The sequence below is a fragment of the Rhinolophus ferrumequinum genome, chromosome 2 (assembly GCF_004115265.2).
Source record: "Rhinolophus ferrumequinum isolate MPI-CBG mRhiFer1 chromosome 2, mRhiFer1_v1.p, whole genome shotgun sequence".
NCBI lineage: Eukaryota > Metazoa > Chordata > Mammalia > Chiroptera > Rhinolophidae > Rhinolophus > Rhinolophus ferrumequinum.
The window spans coordinates 102348539-102366673 of record NC_046285.1 but is presented as its reverse complement, the minus strand read 5'-3'; the positions used below and the strand labels follow the sequence as shown (position 1 = coordinate 102366673).

General features: G+C 40.9%; 1 protein-coding gene across 9 annotated transcripts in view; it reads right to left on the bottom strand.

The window, feature by feature from the left end:
* The window catches only part of TTC3 (tetratricopeptide repeat domain 3), a 106511-nt gene that overhangs the window by 8586 nt on the left and 79790 nt on the right, over positions 1 to 18135 (bottom strand). For all 9 annotated transcript variants that reach the window (XM_033131439.1, XM_033131490.1, XM_033131438.1 and 6 more), the window contains 6 exons: positions 10461 to 10600; positions 7617 to 7685; positions 6013 to 6109; positions 4559 to 4659; positions 2697 to 2787; positions 2164 to 2265 (listed from right to left, as the gene is read on the bottom strand). In XM_033131439.1, the coding sequence (XP_032987330.1) occupies positions 2164 to 2265; positions 2697 to 2787; positions 4559 to 4659; positions 6013 to 6109; positions 7617 to 7685; positions 10461 to 10600 (600 nt within the window). The remainder of the gene's footprint in view (positions 1 to 2163; positions 2266 to 2696; positions 2788 to 4558; positions 4660 to 6012; positions 6110 to 7616; positions 7686 to 10460; positions 10601 to 18135) is intronic.

Sequence of the window (18135 nt, the reverse complement as noted above, 5' to 3'; positions counted from 1 at the left end):
CGGTTCTTTCAAGTGAAACTCCTAAACACCTCTCAGATCTGTTTTCCTCCGTCCACTCCCTCATCTAGCACATGGCTGGTGGCAACGAGCCTGTGACTGGTCAGCTGGGAATCCCCGAGGCCCCTGCCTACCTGTCCACATGCAGGCAAGCTGCTCCTCACAGAGGACAAGGCTGAGGCGACCCCATCCCTGAACCCTACACCGCACCGCTAGTGCCCTGAGAACGAGTCCAAGCTGCTGACCATGCCCCACAGAAGACAGTAAGGCTGAGTCCGTTCTGGCCCCCACGTGCTTCTAGATTCCTCTCACTATCGTCCCTCTGTCACACTCAACTTCTCTTATAGCCACGAAAGCAGGGTGTCCTCTCGCTCTTTTTCTAGCCTCCATACATGCTGCTTCTTCCTTCTGGAACTCTCTGGACCTCCAGACATCACACCTTCCACCCCAACTCAAAACGCACACCCCCTTGCTCCTTCGTCTGGTTGATTCCTATTCTGGATCTCTGACTCCTGAGGCCTAGACCTCCATCTTAGATTAGCACCCCTAATTCCTGCTGCCACAGCATTCTCTGCTCCTGTGAAAAACCTGGGTGCACTCTGCTTGTAATTATGGGTTTATAGTCTCTCTTTCTCAAACTCATCCGCACTTTGGGGGCACAGACCACATCTAATTATGCTCACTACCAAATACTCGATGAATGAACGGGAGAAATGACACAACAGAGACGATTTTGAGGGATGCTTATTATTCAAGCTCCCAGCACACGGAAAATTCCCAGGATTTGGGATATTAAAATTCTTCTGGGTATTTATAAAATTACATCAGCTAGAATTAAAATTTAACAGTAAAATATTCTACTGCGGTTTCACTTTTTCTCCCTTCCATATCTGCTATGAGAACTTGGAAAAACAGTAAATGAGAAGCCATCTTTAATTTACTTCTAAGTAAATCTATTTCTTACTCATTCAATGGAGAGAAAAAAAAAACATTTTTCTGCGGAGAAAAAAACTTTGGATTCAGTAAAATATTTTACTCAATTCGAGGCTAACCTGTTGTAAAAAAGTTCTTTTTTGCAGATGAATGCACTGTTTGAATGCTTAATGTGCAATGTCCTCCTGAGAAAAAGACATTCCAGATCAAGACGTTGCAGGGAGCCTGTCCTCTAAGTCAAGGCGACTGAAAGAATGTGACAGAAGATCACAGGGCGAGGGCACATGAGGGCAGCCCCGACCGGGCTTTCAGGAAAAGACAGAATGCAAAGCGAGGATGATGCCTCAGGCTGGGGAACAGCCCAGGCAAAGGTCTGGTAGAAGCAGAAAGGTACAAACCTAGTGCTGGGTGGGGTCCACGACACTGTCTCACAACCACAACATTCTAGTGTTTTGCCAAAACATTCTGAAATCTATCTCTAATCGACTCTTGAAGAGAGTCCTTTAAATTCTTACGGTCTGATGTCCTTTGGGCTTATTAATTCATTGCAATTTAGTACTCACTGAGCATCTGCTGTGTCCAAATAATATATATGCCAGAATAAAATAAAATGATACTAGGTCTAACCATATTTGAAAGGGTGCAAAATAGAATTAACGCTTTTCTTGACTGTGCTGCATATTTTACAACATGAAGACAAGGTCTGGCAATCACTCTTGTTTCGAAGATTCAGCATATACCTCAAATTAGCAGTAAAATGTGACGTGCCAGACAAACAAAGCCCTTGTAGGTCTCAGGTATACCAGTCTTTATTCTGTGTTTGACGAGAAAACAAATCTTAACTTCTGGATTGTGGTCTTATGCCCCCAAAGACTGAGGAATAAGATTATATCTGAATCACCTGCTACACCTGGAAAACACACACACACACACACACACACCCACACACCCACACACCAGGATCCAGGAAAAAAAGCGGTCCCAGCAGTGTGTTCGCCTCAGTCTTCTCCTTAGACATTGATGTAGAAAGAGTGTCTCTCATTTATATAAAGATGTTTATTACAAAGCTTAAAAGGTTAACCAGTAGTACCAATCGTGTAAACACTACGGTAATTATTAATCCATCCCATCCCCACTCCCGGAGAACAACCACCAATGACTTTGGCCAGTTAAGAAAAATTGTGGCTCACTGTTTTCATTTTCCTTCAAAAGAAAAAGATGGGACAGACTTACTGTGCTACACGCAGGAAACGAGAGCTCAGGAATCTGCACTTTAGAAAGTTCACTGAGCTGAGAACCATTTTTAATTGCCATAATTTGTTCTTCAAACTGAGACTGTAGGTAGAAGAGGAAGTATTAAGTTTTTCTAACAAATTTCAAGGAAAAACCACAATTGTCAATAAATACTGTTTTTCTTACTATGCATTAAAAGTGATCACAATTTTCTAAGAAACATAACCGAGACGCAAGGTATTGAAACAATTATTTCTTGTGAGGGAAAAAGTTCAAAATAAACCTCATTAATCAGAATGTTCTACAGCCTTATCAAACACACACAACTGCTCTAATCTTATCAATCAAGGGCAGGATTTAAGATAGTTAAGAAAATACAATTACTCTCACGAAAAATTCTTAGAATTTCAACAAAAAGTACTTATTGCTTGTAACAGCTCAGGAAAGAAACAGTTTCAACATGACTCTAGCCTCCAGGGTATTATAAATATCACGCAGATTTTGCTAGAATTACAAAACATTTTACAACTTACCTCTGCTTTCTCAATTTCTTCTCTAACATTAGAAAGAAATGATTCCCATGAATATATGTCAGACTCCAGATCAGGATATGCTGCAGAATCACTGAAAGAATACAAAAACATGAAACTTTAAAATACTTTTAAAAGTTGAAAAAGCATTCAAGTACAAATGAAAATAAACATTTAGACATGGAAGATACATTTCACATGGTCATGTACAAAAAAACAAGCATTTTTAAAGAATTGTGTATGTTACAAACTCACTACTAGAGACACTTAAGGAAAGTTTAACAGATCTAAGCAACACCCCAAATCTGGTGGGCAGAGAGGAAATATTCTCCTGAATTTTTATTTTCCCCCAAATTTGAGTATTTGGCAATTCTTCATTTGACATTCACATTTAACATAAAAGGCTGTCTTTACATTAAAAGAAAAAGGCAGCCTGGAATACTGAAAACATCTCAGGAAATCATTGCCACTTTACTATAAAATCCAGGATGGGACCTGACAGATCAAATCCATTCACTATCTCAGTGCCTCATGCATCTGGTCGACTGAAAGTGACACACAAGCTTCCCTCTCCTTAACTGAGAAGATCAATGACATTATCAACCTGTGATGGTGTCAGTTCTCACTATTCATCTTAAGGAAGAAACAGAACATCCTTTTGTGCTCTTCATCTTTTGCTTCACTTTGGTGGAACACGAAGGAAGCTTCGTGTCCTGTGAGGTTTAACAAGGAAGTCAATGCCATTAGATAAACGAGGTCTGAGCCAGCTGGTTTCCCAGATGGGCCACGAGGCACAGCCCATGGTGAGTGCCCAATACTGGCCTCTGAGCACCATGGGGTCCCAACCTCACTGGTAGCAGTCCTGTAGCAATCAGCATAGAACTTTATCTTTAATCAGAAAGGTTTTCTCAGGTAAAAAACACAAAATCGTGAAAAATGAAGAAATAAAGACCTAGACATTAAAACTTTTTCCGTGACCCACAGAAACTCTGGTTCAGCACGGAGGGTTTGAAATTAAATCAAAGAGCACTAGGAAGGATGAAAAACATGGGATTAAAAAAATCCAAACCTGTGTGTGGAGCCTAACAAAAGGACCAGAGAAAAAGTGGTCCCATGAGGGAAAAAACACACAGAAATACTAGAGTGGAGGAGACCCTCAAGGAGTCCCTGGTAATTCTAAAAACAAAGCCAAAGAAACAAAAACAGGTAAAGATTATGGAGAGTTGAAAAAAGGGAACATCCATAAATATCCTTTGCAGTGATATTCCCATACTCTCCCATCAGGATTGTTCAGTAACTGTTCTTACAAAAGGGAATTTGGCAAAACATTGAAAAAGCCTTGAAAATGTGGTCTTCATTTCAGACATTTAATACATGGAAAAAATTAATAACGTACATAAAAATTTAGCTCCAAGGATACCTGCTATAGTAGGTACCTGCAGCTTTTATGAACAAAATGTGCAGACAACGCAAGGACCCCACCACAGTGGCATGTGACCCATCAGGGCACATCTGTGTGCTAGAAACTACCCAACCTTCCAAAAGTAGGCTGGACACACCTAACTATTGACACGAAAGGCTTATGGACTACTTAGTGAAAACAATACATAAATTTTCATTTTTTTCAAATACTTAATGAATTAACTCCAAAATATTAACTAATTATATCTCAACTGAGAATTATGGATAATTTTTATCAGTTTTGTCTGTATGTTTTGATATTTCTACAACTGAACATGTATTACTTGTATAACTATTAAGAATCAAAAGATCCTGCCTAATACAAAATATTTTTCTCAAATCACCTGGAACTTTGATGTACTGAATAACATGCTGGGAAAGACACCGGTGAGACCACACCGTACCTGCTCAGTTGCTTCAGGTTCTTCAGACATCCTTCTGCTTGTGCTTCCATGACCTGCAGCTTACACACTTCCGTCTCCTTCCAGTTTGCAAGCACAGACACCTACCATTAGATTAGAGGGTATCTGAGTATTCTAACACTGAAAAACTGAAACTATGTCAAAGTTGTTACAACGTAAACATTCTAAACCACCTTGAAGTTTCAAACATTGACGTACAATGGCAGAATCACCAGAATTTGATTACGTTATAATTTTGCTCAGGTGAATGTGAATTCAAACTGTTGATTGGAAAAGAGAGTAACAAAACGACAGTAAAAGTATGTATGTTAAATGATACTTTTCTCTGCTATAAAACCTCCACGTGGCTTACTGCTTAAGCGGTGTACACGCAGAGCTGGTTGGCTGTGAGTAATACACCTGCTATGCATTATCTCAGGGCTGCCCATGGTGCGTGGAGGGTCCGGGGCCTGCAAAATAACCCCAAGGCTGCACCCTATAGGATTTAAAGGCGGCAGTTGTTCTCAGCGTGGGCATCAAAAGCCTCTGGGACACGTTTTTGAAACTTTAGATTCTCTGGCTTCCCCACAAGCCAACTGGCCATTTTTGTAAGTCACTCTAGGAAATGTGGACCTGCCTTGTTTCAGCCCAGGGGTCAGTACCTTGACAGGGCCCACTGGGCAAAATGCTTGCCAAAGTGGTAAACGGGACCTGAGCAAGCCTGGGAATGCAGATGTGGGCACAGGATCGACAGAGAACAGGGACTCTGGCTTTTGTTTTCCTTCTTTTCCTTAGAAGCAGCTGCATAGTTGGTATTTAATGGACTCACGTTTGCAGACTGCACAAGCCAAGCCTGTTGTTTTCCCAGAATCATCATAGACATATACCAATAAATAACGTTTACTTCTTAATTAGACAAAGACAATCATGTTTAGGAACTAAATAAAATATAGCCAGGGGTCATTATTTTGAGTTTTGTCTCACTAGTGTCTCAAATATTAATAGTATGCTGCCATCGGTATATATTCTTCTGGAGGGAGGAGAGAGTATGCTCTTAATAAGTGAATTATTTTCAAGTTCCTTTTCCAGTATCGCCAAATATGTTTCATGGCTGGCCGCTTCACTGTACATCACTTGATTAAACATGATGAAGCCATTTAAAGTGGAGGGCATGAAAAATGACTAAATTATAGTATTAAATAGGGAAAGCAGGTTATAAAATTTGGTGTTCACCATTAGTACAGCCATGTAATACAACACAAGCTTAAGGGTAAAAAATTAAAAAAGCTATAGGCAAGGACAGAGCAGCTGTTCAGGGAGGTTGCATTATGGGTAACAGCACCTCCCTCGGCCTGCACACTTTTTAGCAACGGTTGTTGTGCCCCATATGTAACCAAACACAAAGCAAACCAATGACATCCTGCCTATCTGCCAGTCACCAAGTGTCTTGGACTTACCTCTGCAGCCACAGCTCTTTGAAGAATCTCTTCATAATCTTCTCTCCCTTTCTTTATACATTCTTCTAGTTTCATTTTCTCGTTTGTAAATGTATTACTGTGAATATTAAAGGACAAAACTTCATGATAAAATTTAACCAGTGAGATCAAAGGCTAAAGCCAGGTTACCTTTGAAATCATGCCACAAAAAGACATATGGCCCCTCCAGAGTAACTTCTTGCCTAGTATTTTACTATGTGATACGGACTCATAGATGCTTTTTTACACTTTACAAATAAGCAAAAGAAGATATAAAGTTAAAACCGAGTCTTTGGTGGGAATGCTGAGAAACTGGTTCACCTTTTTTTATGAGTGTTAATTGGAGTATAATGTGGCTATATTAATAAACTTTATAGAACATCCCTCATCTTGAGTCAGAAATTCTATCTTGACACATATTACAAGGAAATAATGCAAAGGAAAAAAGTGATCTATACAAAGTTGTTTGTGGTAATATGTTTATGACAATGAAAAAAAGACGGCCACAGACCATGATGCGAAAGGATATGTATAAGAGGTGTGATCACAAAATACAGTGAATGTTTAAATAAAAAAAATTCATTACAGTAAGAGATACATTGCCATTAATTCCCCATAAAATACTCCCCCTTGCTTCGAACACACTTATCCCATTGTTCCTGCCACTTTCTGAAGCAGTTCTATAGTCCTCTTTTGTGTCTTTAGTTGCACTGTTGTGGCTGCCTCGATGTTCTGAATCAATTCAAAATGTTTTCCTTTCATGGTCATTTTGATTTTGGGGAAGAGCCAGAAGTCTCACGTTGCCAGATCCAGTGAATAAGGTAGATGAGAACACACCATAATGTTTTTATTTGACAGAAATTGCTGTACCAGAAGTGATGTGTGACACGGAGCATTGTCATGATGGAGGATGAAGTAAAGATCCTCACTAAAGAGGACTTCCAGAACTGTTTCAGAAAGTGGCAAGAACGATGGGATAAGTGTGTTCGAAATGAGGGGGAGTATTTCGATGGGAGTTAATAGCAATGTGTCTTTTACTGTAATACATTAAAAAAAAAATTTCACTATATTTGTGGATCACACCTTGTATCTCAAACAATATTAAATGAACAAAGCAGAATACAACTGCTTACTACTGAATATACTGGTTACCAGTAATGTGAAAACATTATTTGTATTAATAAAGATTAAAAGGAAGCTTTTTATAGGTTCATAATAAAAATTCTTTAACGAACCTATAATCGTGGAGCAACAAACAACCATGATATAGTTGAGGCTGTTATTTCAAGTAATACAAAAGTTTTTAAAACACATATTTAGTTTCAAGTTAATTCAAGGGAAAAGAGGAGTAATCAACAATAAATTCAGAATTTTTTTGTACTGACAATGTGAAATAAAAGTAAGAACATCATAAGTTAAACACTTAAAGAATAAATGTATTTGAATAGCAATTTAAAGAATAAAACAGAAAATAAAGGAAAGAGAAGCAATTATTTAAAAGAAGCAGACAAGCAACAATGTATTTAGAAGTCTAGTGTCCTCTCCTGTTAAAAATATTAGAAAAAATAAATTTAAGCTTAACTTGCCTGATTTCAAGGGACTGATCCAGAAATAACTCATGTGCTTTATCCTTTCCATCATTTTTCTCAATGTACCTATGAAAGTATCATTACCAAAGATTAATTAACATTCCAACATTTTTCAAAACCCGATTCCAGAGTAAATTCTACCTACATCCATGCAAAAATTCGCGAATTCTTTGTAAGTTTCTACATTTTGTTTTATTTCTAGTATTTTCTAAATCGGCAGAGAATTTGTTGTCATTTTCCTTTGGGGAAGCTTTCCTTTTACACCTGGAGGGCAGACCACGTATTTCAGCCATTTTATTTGATCACTAGGTCGTATGCTGTGGCGTAGATGCCCTATCTCAGGCCACTTCCAAGAGCACCTCTGAGTGGTTCAAACAGGGCAGAGGATAGGGGTTGATGGATCGTCACCAGGATGGCCAGTGGTCCTCATTCAAAATGAAAGCAGCCTTCTATTCTTTAAAACAGAACTCAAAGTCCAACTCTCTCTCTCTCCCCCCACTCTCTCTGGTAACCCTTCAAAACAAAGTGTACAGGTCTTCGATTCTTAAGCAATGCCCTGCACACATTAAGTTCTGCCTTTTCTTTCATGCTCTCCTATATACTTTGTTAGTCTGCTCTACTTGCTAGAAATTCCAAGTCTCCACCAAGAACCAGTTTAAATGTCATTTCACTTCTTTTGTAAAACACTTCCTCTCAGTACTCAATACTGGCTAGCTCTCCCATGGAATTTGTGCCATCTGTCATAGTTATCTCTGGTTTGTATCACTGCACTAATCACAAGCTCCTTCTGTCCCATTCATTTTTTTAATGAATACTAAGTGTGATCTAAAGTGTAGAAAAATCAAATCATTCCTTATATACTTTGTGCTTCTCTAAGAAATCTTAATATAAAAATTGAGCTTTAAAGCATTCATTTGGAAAGTGCAGAAAGCAGAGAAGCCTATGGCTTACCTATAAATTGTGACGGAAAAAGGCAAAAAAATAGATTAATAAAGTGAAAAAAAAACAAAAAGTTTATTTTTCAGAAGAAATAGTTTTGCTTATGCTAGCAAAGAAAAATTTTTTTCTTATTGACAGCTTCACTTATCTTGTCTAGTTTGACAGCATGTCTGAATTGAACATATAAAAATATATAATTAAATATAAATATTCCTGAATTTTTGGATGACTTAATGATTAAGACTAGACCTGCTTAAATATTAAAAGGTAAAGAGCTTTACAGACACTGTCATTTCCATAAGTGTATTCTAGTAATGAAACTACTTTGGGCATAATCAAAATGCCTTGACATAGGCAGTGTTTTATACTTCCTCATTCTTTTAAGGACTGTCTAAAAACTGCCCAAGTGTAATGCTAGCGAGACTCACGATGCAAGTCATCTGATCACATGGCATGGTAAATGGAAAAACCATACATGTCCTGAAAGACTGAGTGCGGTCATGTGGGCTCCAGTGAACCGTGCCCCTCATTATTCATGCCCTTCAATCTGGAGTAGGCCTGTAACTTGCTTGAAACAAGGGAGGTGGTGGAAGTGATGATGCTGACAGTTCTGGGCTGAAACCTTCAGAAGGCCTGGCAGCTTCCACTTCTGCACTCTTGGAAGCCCTTAGCACCACGTAAGAAGTCTGGCCACCATGCTGGAGACCAGATGGAAAAACCACATAGATAAAAGTCACATGAAGAGGCCACATGGAGAGGGGCAAGCTCTAAGAACTACACAGGGAGAGAGAGAGAGAGAGAGAGAGACCAAGACATCCCAGCATTCCAGCTGAGCCCAGCCCCAGCCAATTCCCAGCTAAATGCAGCCTGCCAGGTGGGGAAGCATTGGCAAGCCCAGCAGAAGAACCGCCTAGCTGAACTCAGCCCAGATTGCAAGATCATAATCAAATAAAATGGCTGTCAATTTAAGCCACAGAGTTTTGGGTGCTTTGTCACACAGTGTAGATTATCAATGAAGCTGACAAATCATATGACATACCACTATTCAGGGAAGAGAAGGGCTAGGAAGTGAACATAGAATCTTAAAACCAACTTGGCCCATCTGACAATTGTCATACCTATACGTATTTCCAAATCCTTCATATTACAGAACCAAATTAAAAAAAAAAATGTTCTTTTATTGGGGAATATTGGGGAACAGTGTGTTTCTCCAGGGCTCATCAGCTCCAAGTCTAGTCGCCGTTTTCAATCTCAGTTGTAGGGGGCGCAGCCCACCATCCCATGCGGGAATTGAACCAGCAACTTTGTTGTTGAGAGCTCACATTCTAACCAACTGAGCCATCCAGCCGCCCCTCCAGAAGCTCAGTGGCAGCTTGTTGCCTTCAATCTAGTTGTGGAGGGCACACTGGCCCATGTGGGAATCGAACCGGCAACCCTGTTGTTCAGAGCTCGTGCTCTAACCAACTGAGCCATCTGAACACCCCCTACAGGACCAAATTTAATGATGTATGGATTCAGGATGAAAGTAATTATAAATAATCATCACAGAATATTAGTGCTGAAAACCAGCTTAATCTAGACTAGTCTCCTCATTTTACAGACAAGGAAAAAGGAAGGAAGGTCATGTTCACAGGAGGGGTAATGTTTGAACTAAAAGGAAGTCATTCTTCATTGATTCGCAGCTCCATCCATTTTATTTAACTGCAAACATAATAGGTTTAGAATACATTTTAGGTGAGATAATTCCCCAACACATGTGCTTTAAAATGAGATGAAAACAGTACCTAAAACTTCTACTTTACTTGACATAATTTGAAACTGCATATGGAAAATGTTAAAATAACCAAAAACCCCACCCCAATTAAAAACAATAAAAAGCATTGCCTTTCAATTGTTACTTACATTTCAATGACATTTGAAACCCTTTTCATTTTCTTCTTTAATGCTTTTAGTTTTTCTTGGATTTCTTTTTTCTCCTGTTGCCATTTTTTAACTTCCTTTTCCAAATCTTTGAGGAACCAGTCTAATTCTGTCTTTGAGATCTAAAAACATTTTACAAAGAATACTTAAATAAATGGGAAGATTTACTTAAAAAAAAGAGCCCAAAAGATTAGTATTTTGGTGGTGAAGTAGCTTAATCAATGACTCCAGTTCAGAGCCCACCCTCAGAGCTGGCTAGAGCAGGGTGTGCTACCCAGGCCGAGCCAGGGCTATATGGTCGTACCCTGTTTCCCCGAAAATAAGACCTAGCCGGACCATCAGCTCTAATGTGTCTTTTGGAACAAAAACTAACATAAGCCCGGTCTTATATTATAGTAAAACAAGACTGGGTCTTATATTAATTTTTGCTCCAAAAGATGCATTAGAGCTGATTGTCTGGTTAGCTCTTATTTTCGGGGAAACACGGTACAATATGTGGCCTCAGCCCTTACCTGCCCTCCCCAAATCAGGCTAGAGGAGAAATAGACAAAGGCATGATCAGGTTATCTGGCACTTGTGAAGGGCCTCTCAAAATCAGTGACGTCTGATCTCGGTCTTCAAGGATGAGACTGCCACTCAAAGCACGGCTTCCAAGCAGTGGGAACAGCAAGGCAGAAGGATAAAAAAGGCACATTTGGACAAAAGCAAGAGGTGCAACATGGCTGCAGTCCAAGCTGGACGTATGGAAAGCAGGGCAGAGAATGGCACCGAGGTAGCTTTAGTTCAACTTATGAAGGGCCTTGTAAGCCACGCTAAGGCATGTGGACTTCAGCCCGCAGGCAACAGGGAGGCAGTGAAGGTTCTTAAGTGGGGCAGTGGCTGGTGAGAGTCTTGTTTTGGAAAATAACTAAGGGGCACAGTGATGAATTAAGGGTGGGCAAATGGGTACATGAAAGTGTTGGCCCAGAACACTGGCATTCCCATTTTCCTTTGACCTACAAGAACACACACATTTTAACAATGACTCACAGCGCGTACATGCACACACACCCCTGAGAAAACGACCCTCACTGCGGATCCTGAGTTTGCTGAGTCATCACAATGACTGAGGGGACCACCACGGCTACTCTATTTACAACATCTGTATTCTACCCGGATTGCTGCGACTACATGACCAGTGTCCACACGCAGGCCTTGTTGGTGGCAGCCATGCAAACCTTGTTTCTCTCCCATCATGTGCTTCTATTCTAAGCCAATGATTTCACCTCAGATCCAATCCTTTGGCTGGGAGATGATGTGCAACCACAAGGTTATACTGGGGCGTAAGGACTGATTTGGCAACAAGTACCTAAAGGAACTGAGGTACCAAAAGGCACGAAGTATTATAAACACATACAACACCCTTAGAGCTCAACCATGGAAAACACTGCGTGAGTTCATCGGCTATTTGTACAACCATCTTTTAATGAACAGCTGCCTTGAAATGCTCACGGGTCAGCCATCATGAACTTGTCTCTGATCCCATGAACGAGAATGATTTGAATCCTTGTCATTTAAACATTAGAATGTAAGACAGAACAGGCCACATACAACTGCATCCTCCATACGCACAGTTTATAGACATAATTAATTATAAATACTTTGATTGGTGTTTTTTCAAGTAGAGAAAATTTGGTTTCTATACCTCTTTTTTGAAATCTCAACTTCGTTTCAAAATAAATATTTGAGGTATCTTCCATTATGCATACAATTTAAAAAGATAAAAGAATGCTAAGTAGGTAAAGAGAATAAAAAGGCAAGAATGACAACATAAAACCAAAAGTGAGAGTAATATAAAAATAGATGGCATGAGATCGTAACCATTCTTTGGAAGTAATGTTAAAACTTTCTGGCAGGCACAGTCAAGGAAGAAATAGAGTGAGCTATATAATTCAGTATCCACAAACTGAAAACAAGCCCCCTGCCCAAAAGAGCCCGGCAGTGAGAGCAGGGACAAACGACTCCTTCGGGCCTCAGAAAAAGGATGCTGCATAAGAGCCCCAGACAGCACAGGGCGTGGCACTTCAGGGGGCATTCGATAAATATGTGTCAGATGAAAGAATGAGTAATAGCCTCAACTCGTACTGGCTGGCAATAAACCTAACAGCAAGTAAAGCCAGTCTTCACAGGATGTGCAGGCCCGGTGCCCTGAGATGTCGGCTGACACAGGACACAAGTCGTATGAAGACACAATTCACTACATGCAGTTGGGCTGCAGCACACATTGTCTGATAACACCAGTAGAGCTCCTAGTCTATACACTGAGGTTCAAAGATGGCCAAGTCCTTACTCTCAGGGAGATCACAGCTCGGTGGGGAAATCTGCACAGAAGATCATGCTATGCCATACACAAAACTTAACTCAAATGGATCATAGACCTACCTGGAGGAGACAAAACTATGAAACTCTCAGAAGAAAATACAGGACTAAATCTTGGTGACCTTGGCTTAGGCAATGGTTTCTTAAATATCAAAAGCATAAGCCAAACAAGAAAAAGTAGAGAAACTACACTACATTAAAAACTTTTTTTTTTAAACCTTTAACTTTTACAACTGAAGTTTGTTTGTTTTTTAACTTTTATTTATTTAAGTGAGTTTTTCCAGGACCCATCAGCTCCAAGTCAAGTAGTTGTTTCAATCTCGTTGTGAAGGGCGCAGCTCACAGTGGTCCATGCGGGGATCGAACCGGCAACCATGTTGTTAAGAGCACCATGCTCTAACCAACTGAGCTAATCGGCCACCCCCTAAATTAAAAAGTTCTGTGCTGCCAATGATACCATCAAGAAAGTGAAGAGACAACTCACAAAATAAAGATGGGAGAAATATATTTGCTAGTATGGAAGATGGGAAAATGTTTATAAATTACATTTGATGAGCAACTTATAAGCCGAATATATTTTAAAAACTCTTACAATTCTACAAAAACACAAATAATCTAATTAATAAATGGGCAAAGGATTGGAATACACATTTCTCCAAAGAAGATAAACAAATAAACAATAAGCACATGAAAATACTCGCAACATCATTAGCCTTAAGGAAATGCAAATCAAAACCGCAATGAGATATCATTCCAGACCTACCAGGATGGCTACAACCAGAAAGATGGATGCTAACAAATGTCAATGAAAACATGGAGAAACTGAACCCTTGCACACTGCTGGTGGAAATATAAGATGGTGCAGTTTGGAGGTTTCTCAAAAGGTTAAATATGGAGTTAGTATATGACCCAGCAATCCCACTCCAAGGTATACACCCACGAGAAATGAAAACATGTCTACAGGAAAACTTGTAGTCTAATGTTCATAGCAGTCAAAAAGTGAGTAACTCAAATGTCCATCAACTGATGAACAGATAAATAAAATATGATCTAGCCACACAATGGAATATTATTCAGCAGTTAAAAGGAATGATGTACTGATACATGTTACACGGAGGGATGTATGTGAATGAACACTGAAAATATTTTGCTAATTGAAAGAAGGCACTCACAAGAGACCATACACAATATGATTCCATTTATATAAAATGCCCAGAAATCCACAGAGTAAATTAGTGGTTGCCTAGGGCTGGGGGACAGAGGAGAATGGGGAGTGACTGGCAGTGGGTACATTTCTTTTTGGGTTGATGAAATGTTCTAACTTAAGATTGTGGTGATGGCTGTACAATTCTGTGCATACACTAAAAACACTGGACCCCAATAGATGTTAATAAAATGATAATTATGGTAATAACACAATGAGACGCTTATTATCAAGGGCTTTAACTAAGCTGACGATGCCATCAGCGACTGCTTCCTCAAGAGTGAAGCTTGAGCTGGACGCAAAGGACGAGCAGGAGTCAGCCAGGCTTGGGAAGGAAGAGGCCACTTGAAGCACAAGGGTCAGTGCTGGGAAACGTGATAGTGAGAAACCACGTGATAAACGTCACCCCGAAGAGCAGAGGGCAATGCAGAGATGGCTGGAGATGGAGGCAGCCACCAGTCGTGGGAGGGTTGTAAGCTCTTGGCAGTGAGTGTCAGCGAGCTATCGGTGCTAACTACTGAGGCAGAGAGAGCCCTGAGAGCCTCATCCTTCGCTCCTCCCGGTATCTACACCCTTTTCATGGGACCCTGCAGCAGTTCCCTTCACTAACAGGCAGTCTCTCCCCTCCCCTTGAATCTCATCTACATGACTTGCTTTGCCTAATGGGCTATTAGCAGGCTTGATGGCAGCAGAGGCTTGAAAAGAGCTTGTGAGACTGTCCTTGTTCAGCCTTGCGCTTTCCGGGAGATGAAAGCCACTGGATCAGAGCTAGGTGCCCCAGTCATCCCAGCTGAGGCTGTTCTAGATCAATCCATGGCCAGCTGATCCCAGGTATAGGAACCGGTACACCCAAGAAGAGCAGAGCCCTACTTGACCCAAAGGTGAGACAGCACAGCCAAGTCCAACCGGATCAGCTAACCTACAGGCTCACACACGTCATGTGTAGTCACGTAGATGTCACTGTGCTTTTGTGGGTGGTTATTATGGCAGAATTAATTACCTGATACACCTACGCTGCTCCCCAAGTGCTGGTTGTGGAACTGATATTATCTTAAGGGATGTGGAACCTGACACTAACTTTTCTGCCACTTAGTACCAGCGTGACTCTTCCTTTCCTCATCAGTAAAAGGGAGATAATACTATACTATACTGTAATTTTGAGATTAAATAAATACATGTAAAAAATTTACAACTGAGCATGGCACATAACACAAGCTCCATAAGTGTTAGGTTAACGAAAGGTTGACCTTGGCAAGGACGGTGACCCGGCCTCACACAGATACGGGCTGAGGACATTTTGGCAGGCAGGATCCAAGATTCTGCTCTAGTGCAGAAAAGGACAAAGTTCAAAAATTCTCCTCCACAAATTGTTCAGGGCCAGTTATTTTTAACCATGTTTTAAGAGCCAACGTCAACTCAATACTCATCTTAGCTTTCAGAGAATTCTCATGAAAGCACCTTAGGAACGTTAAGTGCCAAGCAAGGGCGATGACGAGTGACTGCTTACTGGGTATGGGTCCCTTTTGGGGACATAAAACTGATTCTGAAGTTAGACTGTGGTGATGGTTACACAATATTGTGAATATGGAAACCACTGAACTGTACACTTTTTAACACAGAATTGGTTAAAATGGTGAATTTTACATTATGTGAATTTTATCTTAATAAAACAAAAAAGAACATATGCTCTTGAGCAACACCGCAACCAGCTGTAACCTGCCAGGTGCAGGTGAGAGGCACCTTGAATACAACAGGAGACTGGCTTCACAATAGCTACTTGTCTCTGGCAGAGAACAGATAACTGGCCTAATTATCTATTAAGGCCATTCCCAGCTCAAGATAATAAGACCGTCAGCTGTACACAATAGCTAGCTCGGAGTTTTACTGACGCTTCATATGTTCTAAGTGCTCTTCCAATGCTTTGTAAAAAACCGATTTTTCTCAATAGGGCATGATTCACATTTCAGGTGGGAAAGTTCTTCCTCTACGACACTTATTACCTCTGGCTGTCCCCATCATTTTCCAATCACCCCTGAGTCCTCACAAACCTCTGAGGTAGAGGTGATACTATTAATGAGGAAACTGAGGGTGAAAGAGGATGAGCAGACTGGCTAAGGTCACAAAGCCTTTAAGCGGTGCCGGGGTTCAAGCTGGGCAGTCGGACTCCGTGCTGCCTGAATGTTTAAATACCATATGCTACTGCTTGCCTCTCTCTGTTCTCTACAAGAGGAAGGTATTGCATCTCACACATGCAAATATGCTATCAAGTCACTTTGAAGTGAAAAGTCCGTTGGTTAGCTCATAACCTCAGTGACCTGGAGAGTCAACGGCCATGGGAAAGATCAAGAAAAACCACAAATTTCTTTGTATGTTTATAGAAGAATTCTCCCCAAGCTAATTATGAGCATAACCATGATTAATAAAGAAATGGCCACAGCTAAATCTTACCTGCTCTGGTGCAGACACCAACCTAGGAACTCACATGAGCACATTACCCTGACAGGAAACGGGTATATGTTCTACATGGGAAGTCTAATAGCTGACAGGTTTGTAATTCGGGGGACAAAACATTGGTTCTTCTAGAAAATGGACTGACTACTCTCAGGTGCAACCACAGGAAAACAGACCCAGAGCCTTGGAGAAGCTCAAAGGCACACCAACAGCCCAGCCCAGCAGTCAGAGCTGCCGCTCTCTCACAGCCCTGCTCCCGACACCTGGTTTGTCCTGTTTCCCGGCCGAGTGGACAAAGAAAGAGGCCTCGACCCAATCAGACCAGCCGTTGATAAAACTGGACAAGCCACGTGCCAGAAAGAAGCAAATCTCACTCACCAGATGCCCACCTTTGGTGGCTGTGTCCCCAGACCTGCTCTTATCAACGAGGCGGCCGCAGGCATTCCCATATGGACATATATTAAAACTGACTCTTCCTGAGGCAATACGAAGTTCGTAAAAATATTTTATTTTCTTAAGCGCCCCTCCTCCAAGTACCTAATTTAAACTTGTGTTCCATGACTCCCTGTGCTAGGCAGGGTTTTATTTTTGTTTGTTTCTTCCTCTCCCAATCAGGGAGACCTCATTCAACCAGGCAACTGAGCAGGAGGTTTCTGGTTCCTTCTAATAGTCTCATCCTTCCAATCTTCCCCAGTCCCATCTCAAGTATAAACAAGTCCTAAGGAATGTCATAACGGTTACCTTTTCAAACTGTCCCTTGTCTTCCAGCTATACTTAAATCTCAATAAATGAGTTTCTTGAATGAGTTCCCTCTAAGCTAATTTTATTTAATTTAAATGTTACCCCAGCTACTGATCCAGACTTCTGGAACAAATTCTTTCTCTATTTAAGTGGACTAGCATCCCTTTGTTACCTCTGTATGGAAGAACTTCGTTTTTGAAAAGCATCACATCATGATTTCCCCACATCTGTAATTCCGTTTTCCCACTAATTCAGTCTGGCTTTGCCACTAGCTAGGACTATTCCAATAGCGATTGTAAGCAACTGATGATCAACAGCAGCTAGCAAAATTCAAGATGGGCAGACTCGAGCAAGATGGGCTGGCTGCCTCTAAGGTCCGGTACCTTACGCGGGAGCTCCATGTGCCCCTCCCCTTCCTTAGGACTAAGATGAAGACGACGATCACGGCCGCGTGATAACAATGGCAGCCCACACTCGCAGAGCCCTTACTCCCCACCAGTTTTAAGTACTTTACAATGAATCTAACCCCACAAAATGAGAGCTATTACTTCCCGAATTTTCCAGATAAGGAACTAAAGGACAGAGGAGTAACTTGCCCAAGATGAGAAGTGGTGTGGAACTAAGCCTGCGCCTGAGCCTGCACCTAGCTGGTCTGGCTCTGGGCTGCGCACTCCTGACCACTAATGCTCCACTGTCAGTACAAACAAGAATCCAACTTGGAACTCAGTCACCAGAGAACAGTTTTGGTTAATCAAGCAGACTGAATTATAGGTAAGCGAAGCCCAGACTCACAGCCCTTTTCTTATATGGTAACTTACAGGTTCTAAAACACTGCCAAACACTGTCACTGTAATATGCCATGGAGACGTTTGAACTCGGCAGTACTGAGAAAGAATCCTTTGT